At 32.0% G+C, this 14,137-nt stretch overlaps 1 protein-coding gene across 5 annotated transcripts in view; it reads right to left on the bottom strand.

Annotated features, from left to right (window-relative positions):
• dac (dachshund family transcription factor) overlaps positions 1-14,137 on the bottom strand; it is a 497,825-nt gene that overhangs the window by 101,704 nt on the left and 381,984 nt on the right. For all 5 annotated transcript variants that reach the window (XM_085957392.1, XM_085957385.1, XM_085957400.1 and 2 more), the window contains one exon: positions 11,315-11,398. In XM_085957392.1, coding sequence (XP_085813518.1) covers positions 11,315-11,398 — 84 coding nt within the window. The remainder of the gene's footprint in view (positions 1-11,314; positions 11,399-14,137) is intronic.

Genomic DNA, 14,137 nt, shown 5'->3' on the forward strand with positions numbered 1-14,137 from the left:
TTAATTTATGCATAAGTAGAAAATAAGGTACTTAACCATGTTGTTAAAAGTACCAATCATTCAATTGAAGAGTGCATGTAATTGATAGAAAATCTGAATATTCTTTGCACGAAGGAGATCGTCTAGCGAAGTCTTATTTTAATATTGTTATTAATTATTATGAAGAGTATGTTTATATGTTCAGAGATGGCCAATTAATTTATATGTTAGTTTCTCACAGAGTCGCGGAGGTTGACGTGTAGACAGAATAATTACTGCAGCTATTTTGCATTCGAAGACGGAAAAATGTCAGCCCATGCGGTTTGTGCAAATAAAACTGTGCACCTCCCATGGTGAGTTTGTACACATCGCATTAATCATGCTAGTCTAAAAAGCTCAATGGCGTACTTGGTACCCGATACTATTATAATGTTGTATTTGGTCACTTTGTATTATTATGTGTTTTCTTGAATGAAACAGACTCATAAAAATATTCCGTTCGAATATCTGAAGTTATTGAATTGTATTTTATTAATATATTATTAAAAAAATGGGTACTGTTCGGTTATGAGGAATACAGCGGAAAACACATTTTTAAAATACCCGATATACTGGATTATTTGTTAGGTTAACCTAACCAAACCTAACCTAACCCAACCTAACCTAAACGAACCCAAACTAGCAAATAATCCAGCATATCGGGTATTTTCAAAATGTGTTTTCCGCTGTATTCCTCATAACTGAACAGTACCAAAAAATGTAACTGACAACATCAACACTATAATATTCTTGTATAAACGAGAAAAAAATGGTTGTTTTATATTTGAGTCGCTTAGAGTCATAACTCACATTTTGAAATTTTGATATTTTTGAGTTAATGTGTTAAGTGATTCTCAATGCATTAATCTATTTATAATGAAAAATAGTTGGACATCAAAAGTCACTTTAAACCACGTGAAAATCATTGACAAAGTTGACTGTTGGTGTCATAGCTTTAAAATGCATAATTAAATACATAATTTTCAATGAATAATAACCTAACCTAATCTAACCAAACAGATAGTTCTATTTCTCATAGTGTGCTGTATGTCTGCAACCTTACTTATACATTTTTTAAAAAATGTAATTCGGCTCACTCACTTATTAATTCAAGGGAGTTCAATACTTTTCTTCTGATTACAAAAAACAGTGCTCTGGTGGTTTTTACGATTATCTTGAAACTCGATTTTTGGACTATGTGAGTTATGACATATTTGATTCACCGTCGAAAATAAATTTCGTGTTTATAAGTATGAAATACCTACTGTAAAAAGGTTTATTGTACGACGCAACGATGTTTCAAAAAGATTTGATGAGTGGTATCGGAATTAATATTATAATCATTCAGTGATTGTAAATATGTTCTTGTTGGACTTAAAATACACTGACTCTCAAATACAAAAATATAATACAATTAGTGGTATGTTTATTTATTTTTTTGATTTAATAATTATTGTTTTGACCCTTTATTCGTGTACGTTACTGGAGTCAATTACTTGAAGACAGTGAAGAACGGCAAGTGAATAATATTATTTCATATATTTAATGAACTTGTACCATCGCTAAACTCTCTTACCCGCTCACTTATAATGAAGATGTATTATCATTTAGGAAAACGACAGACAATAATTTGTTTCAAAAAGCAAAAAGTTATTGACCGTGTCAGGTTAATTATTGGCAGATTTAAATCTTGTTTACTCACTAAATGAATACGTGTTCCCACAGTACTGTTAACCGGGTACTGCTCAATGCTCGTATAAAATAATATATCAATCATTTAGCTGTATTACTATTAATAATTATTCATTATGAATTTAATAATCAATTCTGAAATACAACTTCATCAATTAATTTATGCGCATTTTTTATAATAACATTTCATATTAAGTATTTGCTTTATTTTTTTTTTGCTAACCAAAATCCATTTTTTTGATAACGTCATTTTTAACATAATTCCAAAATTAATAACACTAAAATATACTTAGATAATTTGAATTAACTTGTAGTATGTATTAATGATTAGTTTGGGATTAATCTAGTTTGATGACTTAACTTTAATATAATCGTGTCCGGAAACTTGTACTTATGCAATTCGCCGTTTCACATTTGACCGGAAATATATGGCCGTATAAAAAAGACCATCCGATTTCTTTGGGTCATATAGTACTGACATAAAATTCATGTCTAAATAAAACATGGTTCTTGTCGGTTTACACTTTACAGGAAGCCAGCAGCAAACTTCTAAATTTTTTAAAATAGCCAATATACTGGAATATTTGTTAGGCGAGGTTAGGTTAGGTTAGGTTTTCATTCTTGAATTTGAATTTTGCTAAGATCAGCTTCATAGCTGATAGCTGAGGATACATAACATACTGTTACATAAATTGAATTAATGTTTATATTCATTCTAATAAAATTGGAGACCGTATAATATATTTCTCATGTTGTGTACGTCTTGAATTTAGATTTATGTCCACAATGTTTTGTTTTCTTAAATAAATACATATATGGTCATCTCTTTCCAATAAGAAAGCTTACGGCGAACTGTGCCACAGTGAAATATTTTACGTACAATTATTTACATGTAATCAAATATAATATGTGATGTTATTATATTCAATTAAGAATGTTGCATTTATAAATTGTTCATTAAATTAGATTGATTTAACAGAATTTGAGATAATCACATAAATATATTGTGTCCGCATCGAGGAGTCCTTGAATGAATGTTCAGTGCCTTACACACTGGACTACTTACTATTTAGTAAGTAAACGTTAGTTATTCTAAAAATAATACTTTATCATTCGAAAAAATATTATCAATTTTTCAACGGATGCCATACAAAAACACCGTATCAATTATATTCCGCCCAATGCTGACAAATCCATGAATGATTTATTCACCAATAGTCCGCTGGCCGCAGCAAAAAAAGCTGTCGAACAAAAAATAACCTACAGTAAAAGCTCCGACGCAATAAACAGGCGTTTAAGGGGGAAACTTTTGGGCGAGCTTTCGCGACAGTTTATAACAGTGGGCGTGAAAAGTCATTGGTTTCGACACTTCGATATCATCAATCGTTCGCCGAGTGTTGTTTTGTTTAGGAATATATTGCTAAACAATGAAGTGGATACGTCGATGAAAAATAGCTCTTTTGAATATCCGTCGAAATTTGCATTTGATACTAATCGATGCAACAATGTGTGTGAAATTTATGCAAAATAAAATGAAACTTGTTTTTAATATAGTGTATAATATGTGACTGTAACTATCACCACAGTCACCATGAGTTTTAACTTAACGTATAGAATAATTTATTTATTAATAGTTTGAGGCTCAACATTGAATTGAAATACTTTAGTGTACATATAATGCAATGCTGTTAAATATGGCAGTCACACATTTCAGGATTGAAACAGATACCTATATCAATATTATTTAAAGCAAAATCTAAAGAAGAAAGAAAGAGAGAGAGAGAGCAAAATTATACATATTGAGACAGTTGATAATAATCAAAAAAACTGTTTCTTCACTTTTGACAAAATATGCGAATGATAGTTACATGTAAACTGTACGTAAAAAATTTCACCATGGTACAGTTCACAGTGAGCTTTCTTATCGGAAAGAGATGACCGTATACTATACGGTCTCCAATTTTATTAAATTACATATGAATATTAATTCAATTTTCATTGCTGATTTTGGCAAAATTCATAAATTCACGCATGAAAACCTAACCTAACAAATATGCCAGTATATCGGCTATTTTCAAAATGTGTTTGCTGCTGGCTTTCTGTACAGTGTAAACCAACAATAACCGTGTTTTATTTAGACATGAATTTTATGTCAGTACTATATGACCCAAAGAATTTGGACGGTCTTTAATATACGGTCATATATTTCTGATACAACATTTCACAGTGAAGTGTGATACGGTGAACTGCATACGTAAGTTTCCGGACAAGTTTCATATACATGTTTATCATTCATAAATAATAGTTAGCAACGACAAAGTATGCAAAGAAATGATAAAGTACATGTTGGAATTCAAATGTATCGTCTGCGGTCAATTTTCCGCGCGGACAATTTTCCTTGAATTGTTATTATCAAATAGAATTTAATTATTTTTAAAATATTTTTTCTACAAATAATTACGTTTCCGAATGAATTGCTTACCTTTTTTAATTACAACGGCCCGTCGCTTTGTCAAATTAATGATCGTAATAATCCACGCGTAAATATATAATGATGTCGTAGTAACCGATACTTTTTCGTGTCAAAGTAAAATGACATTTAATTACTATTTAAAATAACCTTTTCTTCGAGGTGCGGTATAACCGATATAATTATATTGAATCTATGCAACACACGAACAGTATTTGTGTGAGTGATTGAGTGTATGTAGATGTATATTGTATCATGTTCATTTGTTTGTGTTTTATTATAGAGTGAATATTTAAGTATGTTGATTTTTGATTGTAGTAATGTGTGCTTATTTATTTGAATGTGTGGGTTTATGTAGGGGGTGGTATACCAGCACAATAACGTATGAATGCTATAAACGTTATTCGATACGAAAACAAACAATGAACCATTAGTGCGCTACGACTGTCATTTGGTTTTTATAATAATAACTGCAAGTATTGACGCCATCTTTTGGAATAATAAGGGAAGAAATTCTTCAATGTGTACGTTTAAATATCGAACATACATTTTTGATACTTGACTTAAATGATACTTAGGAAAATAGTCAAAATACTGAACAGGAAAAAATGAATTGTCTCGAGACGTACATTCACGACGCCCAAGTTTTTGTGTTTTTCTGCAAATCGGCAATTACATTTTTATCAGTGAATGATTCAAATTGACAGCATTATTCACAGAAAACTTGTTTTTTTCAAACGGTTATATTGGTAACCTATCTTTAAACCAACGAAAGTGTTAACCCTAAAAAGTTGATAGGTACTAAAAACTTGGTAGGTAACTTTGCAAGTTTCATTAATAATTGGTTTTTTTTTTAATTATAAACAAACAAACGTTAGATTGCATAAAAACAGACAGATTTTCATTATAAATAATTTGGACTTAACTGATATTGGGACTTGTAAATATAATATACTTAAACAATGATTTCTTTAACGCAATTTATATACTTACCATATATTATATTTGATGAAAGTGTTCGCAGAGTAAAGCTGGACTGTAATGCTTTAGGCCGCCTGAATAATGTCTTTATAAATGACCTCCCACTGTGTCTAAAGCGCAAATTGTTCAACCAGTGTGTGCTTCCCGTAATCAAATATGTGTGTGAAATATGAACCTTATGTAAAATAGAGATCCATAAACTTAGAGTAGCACAGCGTGTTATGGAGAGGTGCATGCTGGGCGTACCGCAAAACGACAAAAAGCGGAAAGATTGGACAAGAAAACAAACAAAGGTTTGCGATGTAAAAGAGTTCGTTAAAAACCTCAATTAAAAATGGGCTGGACACATATCTCGAAGAGGGGAAAATCCTTGGACAAATCTAGTCATCCAGTGGTACTGAAACAAAGGTACAAAACTTCCGCAAGGTATCGGATCAGGATAAGGCCGCTGGATCGATGAAGTGGTTAAGTTCTGCGAATGTGACCGTGACAGGACCGAGAGAAGTGGAATCAGCTTGGAGAAGCCTTCATTCAGCAGTGGATAGATTTAGGCTGATGATGATGATAATACATAAGTATTAAGTATGCTAATACCCAGAAACGTCCCTAGACAAAATGCCGCCCCTAGTCAGCGCCAAAATGCCGTCCCATTTTTTTATACAGTATTTTTTATCATCCTTCCATGACTCCAATATCTAAGAAAAGTGTTCTACGGGATACATTACTAACAAAATATATACCATCCAATCTAATTTAAATGCCATCTCTACTTGTCCTCAATTGACAATATAGTCAGTCCACGGTTTCAGATACATTTAAAAATATACCTGACAACTTTCAAAACTCGCGAGTGACTGGAAAAAATATTTGGATAAAGGTAAGTATGTAAAGTCTCAAACATTATAATATAGTATGTACCTACACCTACCTATAGTTCAAATATAATTTGCAAATCTGCACGTGTCATTGCTGGTCATAAAGGACGTGACGTCCAAGGACAATGAAAGTAAACTAGACACCGTGAACCCGACAAAAAAATTACAGTCCTCTTAAGCTTGTTATGTTATGTTAATTAATAAATTTTGTTTCCTACCAGTGAGCTGAATTTTTTAACGGAGATATATTTCCATTATTACTAAGTTTATGTACCAATTTCTATATTATATACCTAATGATTCTCGTCTATTTGCCGCCCTCAAGCGATGCTCAATCTACCTACCTTCACAGGACGTCACTGCTAATATCTACTGAAGTATTTTTTTATATTCGTCAAATTTAAATTTAGTTCAGTGGCAGAATGAGAAATGATAATCAACCGGTATCACATTCGTGCGTAGGGAGGGTATTCAACAATTATTTTGATACCCAACACCTCTTTTGTGTCCCTATGCCCGCTCTTCTCTATTTAGAGCGTTTCTATGCAAATGGAAGGGGATTCCCGAATTAGCCAATGAGTCATATTATTTTCGCAAATCATTATCTGTAACAAAGCTATATCATGATACGTTTCAATTCAATCATGTGTCACACTTTTTGCTGGGTATTGGGGATGTTTTCAATTTGAACAGTGGGTAATAAACAATATTTAAAGTACGTATTTTAACTAAAAATAAAACACTCAAATTTTCCAATGCCTGGGAAATTCTTTATTTATAATATATTTACGGTTTTTTCATATTATGTTAATTTAGTATATAAACAGTAGGTAAGGAACTTATAGACCTTACCATCCGTACTCGTAACAAAGATAGTTTGAACCTGGAATATCTCACTTATTACACAAAGAATTTTCTTACATATATAATATGTAAGTACTGAAATTGTGTTTTCAATTGTACTGATTTTGTACTGTAGGAATTATCTCATTATGTATGTATGTATCTAGCAGTGGCACGCGGTATATATACGCTGTAGATGCAGAGTACAATGTAAAATTACTATTTAAATAATATCTAATTTATTATTGTGCAATTATTTTTTTAAATTATACTTACTTTACTAAGTATATATTTTTTCGTCACCCATTGCGGCCGTGGCCGCGCGGCTTAAGCGTTGGACTATCACGCCGTGGGTCCCAGGTTCGAATCCTGGGTCTGGCAAGTACACATATTGTTTATCAATTTGTGAGTGAGTCAGGGTATGGACCTAATAGGCTTAGCAAGTGGCTGACATCCATTTCTCGTAAAAAACAAAATTTGTTAATACAAACCTCTACTCTGTGGAGGCCCATATGATCCTATTAGGATCGGACATGTTCAAAAAAAAATATTTTTCCATCCATAGTGCACTATAGTGAGTCGAGTATTAATTAGTAGTGATTGTCAGTTGTACAGTACCTAAACACCCGCGATAGGCTTAGCGGCTTACGCGTCGGCTTACAATGTCGTAAGTCCCACGTTAAAATCCTGGATCTGGCAAATAAATTAATATACATATTGTTTTAATATGTTGAGCAAATGGCTAACATCCATTTCTCCTAAAAAACAAAAATCTGTTAATACAAATTTAATCTTCACTATGTGGCGGCCCATATGATCCTATTAGGATCGGACATGGTTAAAAGAAGAAAAAAAAGATGAAACGTTAATAATTTTGTAGGTATTCGTATTTTCCATATGTACTTGTTTTTATATTAATTACGTAGTTACGTCATTATAATAATTACGATTTTGTCCTAATAGATATTTTTATTACATTTTATTTAAATTAATTCTTTTTAATCTAATTAAATTTTAATCTAATTAAATAAATCATTTTATTTAATTTAAATTAAATTAAAAACAATTAATTTTAAAACACAATATTTATTTCATAAAATGTCTGTTTACTCGTCCAAATTTACGAAAAATGAATTACTACCTAATAAATATACGAATCAAGGATTAAAAGTGAAATAATATTAAGTATTAATTACATTTACACTATTTCGCGCAAGTTATAGAGCCACGTACTGATACTAAACTTATATTGGTATTCGATTTAGAAACTACGTTCGGTGAAATATAATTTATGGCATATCTTCATTTAATACCGACATTAAGCAAAAACAGTTCAAATGGTATAACATTTCGAAAAGCGACAATCATAAAGTTATCCCGTCGTCTCAGACAATATGGCTGACATTTGATTAAAGGTCAGAGCAACCCTTCAAGCAGATAGTCTGGTATATTGCCATCTTTAATGGCCTCCTTGTAGTTATTTCTTGTCGAAACGCAGTGAAGTCGACAAACCATTGGTGGAATATTAATCAATTCTCAGCAGATACCACCCAGTCGCCTCGTCGCAAGGATTACGTAGTTTGTGAGCTTTCGAACAAATTCCAGAATTTTCTTAACGGCCCACGTACTCGTCGTAGGTCAAAATTGAGTTTTTATTGTATTTTCAAACCATGATCCTGGACACTCTTTAAACGTTGTAGATAATCTATTTATATAATTTTGAAGCCTTATTATCCTTTATAGTTATTTTAAACATTTGATGACTGCATAAAGTATTTTTGTTACATAAAATAGTATTCTTATAAACCTCTCGCTCTAATGTTTTAGAATATAGTCATATTTCGGTACATAACTGTGCAGTGGTGTTAAGATTTTTTACGTTTATTAATATTTAAACGTATTTATAAAACCATTATTATAATTTATTTCGAGATAATTTTTGTAAAATATTCACGATAAAAAATTATATTGATAATCTCTGTGATCCCAAATTTGACAAGAATTAGGCATTTTATTATTCAAAAAATCGGCAAGATTAACACATTTGAAGATGATTCTAAAGATATTTATTATAAGTTATGTCTTTGACCATTCAAGTGTGATAAACATCTTATGAATAATGATTGCTTTATAATAATTATTGACCTAAGAATAAGGTAGTGTTTTTTTGAAATACGCCATTTCTTTTGTCATTCCCCAGTGGTTAAGCTACAACATACGGCCGTAGCCATAAATTGACAAACTATAATTAAAGTAGGTAGTAAAATGATATTGACGCGCGTGTTTGAACATGTACCGTTTTAAAAAAATAAAAATAAAATCGGTTAGGTACATGTTCAATCACGCGCGTTAACATAATTTTACTTCCTACTTTAATTATAGTTTGTCAATTTATGGCTACGGCCGTATGTTGTAGCTTAACCACTGGGGAATGACAAAAGAAATGGAGTATTTCAAAAAAACACTACCTTATTCTTAGGTCAATAATTAATTTAAAGCAATCATTATTCATAAGATGTTTATCACACTTAAATAGTCAAAAACATAGCTTGTAATAAGTATCTTTAGAATCATCTTCAAATGTGTTAATCTTGCCGATTTTTTGAATAATAAAATGCCTAATTCTTGTCAAATTTGGGATCACAGAGATTATCAATATAATTTTTTATCGTGAATATTTTACAAAAATTATGTCGTAATAAATTATACTAATGGTTTCATAAATGCGTTTAGAAATTAATAAACGTAAAAAATCTTAACACCACTGCACAGTTATGTACCGAAATATGACTATATTCTAAAACATTAGAGCGAGAGGTTTAAAAGAATACTATTTAATGTAACAAAAATACTTTATGCAGTCATCAAATGTTTAAAATAACTATAAAGGATAATAAGGCTTCAAAATTATATAAATAGATTATCTACAACGTTTAAGGAGTGTCCAAGATCATGGTTTGAAAATACAATAAAAACTCAATTTTGACCTTCGACGAGCATGTCCCCCGTGCAGTTGTAGGTTAGACGGTTATAGGACGTATAAATCTGACTCACAGACTGGTTTTGAGTCCTCGCATTACAATAAAAAAACGGTAAATAATATCACAACTAAAAATAATTATTATTAAAAAAAATAGTGACACATAATAGTATTATAATGTTTGAGGCTTTCACGGTTGTTTTTTATCGTAATAGATTATATGATGACATCATCTCTTGATAATGGCCACTGCAGCGAGCCCGAAATGTCGAGGAAAGTAGGAAGAAATACACACGGTGAAAACCCAAAAATCTATTACCATAATAGTATTAGTGGTTTATTTTGTTTTTGTACAAATATCTAGATATATATGTATATTATTATGTTTGAGTAGTTTTGTTATTTTCAAGATTTTTTATGCTTTGGGTAATATATCATTATACTCAATGTAGGTATTATAAATATGCATCTTTTGAAGATTTTGCTATATTTTGACTATATTATAACTGTTTGATAGTTTTATCTGTTTCGAGGCCCCCTTTTATATTTTCAGATGAATCGATTGCGTTATTTGCGTCAAAGAAATCACCGCTGTTTATATGATTGTACTCTAGTTGTTTTATCAGTAAAACTAATATGAACCCGATAGAAATAGTGACATATAATAAAAATGTACCTATTTACCAGTCAATGAACAAACATTTAGTATCGTTGATCCCCTGCTGGATCCACTGTTGGATCCACTAACTCCTTTCACTCTTCTCGTTCCTTAAATCTTCTCTATCACTTAAATCTACCGATCATTATTATACGTAAATATAAATCATCTATTGTTGGAAGTTGAAATTGAGCTAGTCGAAATAAAAATTAATAATCATAATATGTCAAATATTGCTTTTTCACTACTTATTAAACACACATACCACGAGGCACAACTACAGTACCGAATGAACCACGTTTCAGAAACACTCAAACATAATAAAATCACCGTGTCTTTTGCCTTTTGTGACTTCGCTGGGAATCGAATCCAGAAAACCCCTATATGAGAAGTCAGTGTCTTGCGTATTGGACTTTGAACGGTGCCATACTGGTAAATCTATAGCAATGTATTTATATTCTAATATACTTTCAATGTAACGTCTCCGTAAAAAAGATGCGTAATATTATATATTATTAGAATTTCAAAACATTTCTCGAATTTTTTTATTAAAATAGCGGTATAATATAATATTCTAAAATTCATTTATAAATAACAAAAAATGTACAATATATTTCATGTTGATTCCATTGTAATATGTAGATGTATAAGATCTGTTGGTTATTATTATTTTGATAGGCCTGTTTTTCTGTTCCTATAAAATAGTGTAAACAAACTTGTAAACTTTAAACAAGTGAACCTAAATAAAACATACCGATATTTGTAAATTTAAAAAGGAAAACAATAGAAAAACTTACCTCGCATCTTTTGTTCATCAACAAGCTGCCTTTCCAATGTGTCCTTTACTTCTCTCTCCCTCAGGACATCCATTTTAAGTTCAGCTGAAACAAGAAACAAAACAAAAATGTCATAAAGAATTCAAAAATAAACCCAAAACAATACATCTATCAAAATCGTTACCTTTAAATAATACAATACGCGTTGAATTAATATCTCGAATGAAAGCTTTCAACATTGTATCGTTCATTTCAAATAATGCCCTCTTATATCACAAGAGTAAGCAAAGATGTTGATATGAGTATTGAAGTGTATTTACGTTTACAGTTTGAATGAGACTATTCAACAAGCTTCTAAGACGTAAGTGTTTGTTATTATTACAAACGATTCATACTCAAATTAAATCTAAAGGGTACTCAATAGGAGTGTAAATAGTCTGCGGTATTATTGTAATATCAATAAACTGAAGCGAAAAGTAATCAATCACCAGTTCATTTTGCTAAATGGTATGTAAACTTTTTAACACTTTGGATACATAGTTTCACTGGAATAAGCACACGTAAAAATAATTTAGTTTGTGTACTGTTTATTTTATAATTTATTGTAATACTTATACTATGTACTTAATACTAATATTATTTGGTGTATAGGTATAACACTTATTTCTTTTCAGAATCGATTAATCGACTCATCGTAATTTTTTTTTACGTGCGGTAAACAAATTTTCTTAATAGAGTAATTCTCCGTGATACGTAATAAAAGCACCAAAGTATCAGGGCAGAATAATATGCGACGAGATACTCAACTCAATTCGAATGTGTGTCGAGCCACACCGGGCGACTCTGGTCGCGAGACCAGTCGCGCAACTGGTCTTTTCGAGCGATTTACTCGGGCGACTTGCCGGCGACCAGAGAGGCAGCCAATAATAATAATAATAATTAATGTACACGCAAGTATGCAAAAATACGTTCTATCCGCAGCGTGGATGCCGGCGACTGGTCGCCCAGTGTAGCAGCGCTCAATACATAGTTATATGTTTTCATACATCGCTACCGATCGCCCGACCAGAGAGACCAGAGAGACCGGGAGACCAGACCAAGCGCACGAACGAGATTTTACTGGTCGCCCGACTTTATTGCTTGCGCGACTACTGGGCGACCAGGTGTGGCATGCTCCATATAACTGCATGCATCGGTCTGGTCTCGGCGACTGGTCTCGAGACCAGAGTCGCCCGGTGTGGCTCGACACTAAGTGTGTCTAACTGACGGTAATGCAATGTATTTTATTTCGAATCTTTTATAATTGTGTTTTATTATTTTTAAGTTCAATCACCTGCTTGATATTTATGTGCACCGGATACATTTACAGACGTTTCAAATTTGAATAAAATGAAATGATCTAGAATAAATTTACGGATTTTTATGTGTTATAGAAAAAAAAATCTTTAGCACCGTTTGCCATCCCAGAACTCACAGCAATAAACCGTGAAAACCATGCGTGTCCTGCACGCTGAAATATGTTATTTAATCAAAATGTTCACAAAATATTAATGTAAGTTACTAAGTCTCTGCCACTTTGAGGCTAGGTTAAATAATAATTATAGATTAATGACACTTTTAGGTCTTATTTATATGTCGTGTTTTAAGCTTAAAATGACGATAATAATTAATACTTTTTATACACATTATACAAAATCACATTACGTCTATATTGAAATTCAAAAAAGATGCAAGTACTCTGTAAGAGATGATTTTGTTTCGTTATAATTTTAAATGATCAGTTAGGTTAGGTTAGGTTAAATCCTACACGCTACAAGATAACGCGGTATCTAGATCGGGTTAATTCGGCTCCCGGTACATACCCGTTCGCTAACCGAGCTGCATCTTACAAAGTGAAACTATATTACAGACTTGTACCTTCTGTTTGAGAAAATTAAGTGTTCACAACTCCTTTTGTTCCTCGATGAACAATTCAAAGACAACTCACGCACGCACTTTAGTTTAATGTGGGTCTCGCAAGCCAAATGATAGCCGCTCTCTCGGATCTTTGCTACGACTTAATTCAATTAATCTGATTCCATCATTCAGCTGCGAACTTGTGAATACGCCCTAGGAAATTACAAAGGTGACGTTTATGTGCTGCTGTAATTTCGGAGATACGATACTATTCGAGAAGAGTCTGATGTAATGTATTTTAATGTGAGTTTAATGTTTGCTTCTTATTGCATTATAGTGAAATAATTGTATTAATTACCTACTAGTATAATGACATTATAACTCTAGTTAAATAATATTATAAAATGACAATATAAGACTGTTATTCTTTTGCAAAAAAATGACTATAAGATTCATGTTATAACAATTGAAAAAAAAACGTAAAATAAAGTTCTTCTTCTGTGACTATGTGCATTCTTAGTTTGAGCATATTATGGATATTACAGGCCACCTTCAAGAATCCCTGTCACTTGCCGGTCAATATTTAGCGGTCTTTCAGGATATCGGAATCCGGTTGTCTTGAATAACAGGCAAACTAAGTTGAAATTCTCTTGAGGCACCCACACCACGTGGCCGAGCTAAGGTCAGTGTCATATCGTTTCTCTATGTGTGGTGACAGGATACTTGGTCCGCTCTCTAATCTTCCCATTACTTCAAAAAGCCATGCAAGTATCAAGTATCCGCCGTAAAGATCTGTTCTTGATGTCCAGTATACGGCAGCTCTGGTGTCACATGGTTCGCTACCGTAAAACAGTACCGTAAGAATGCAAACTTTGAATAAAGAAAGAGTTATACTATCATAAATACAGTTAAAATTAAACAAAGGGTGGACAAGATTCATAGTTCAAT

The sequence above is a fragment of the Rhyacophila brunnea genome, unplaced genomic scaffold (assembly GCF_057557595.1).
Source record: "Rhyacophila brunnea isolate RB1 unplaced genomic scaffold, BYU_Rbru_1.0 scaffold_11, whole genome shotgun sequence".
In the NCBI taxonomy this organism is placed as follows: Eukaryota; Metazoa; Arthropoda; class Insecta; order Trichoptera; family Rhyacophilidae; genus Rhyacophila; species Rhyacophila brunnea.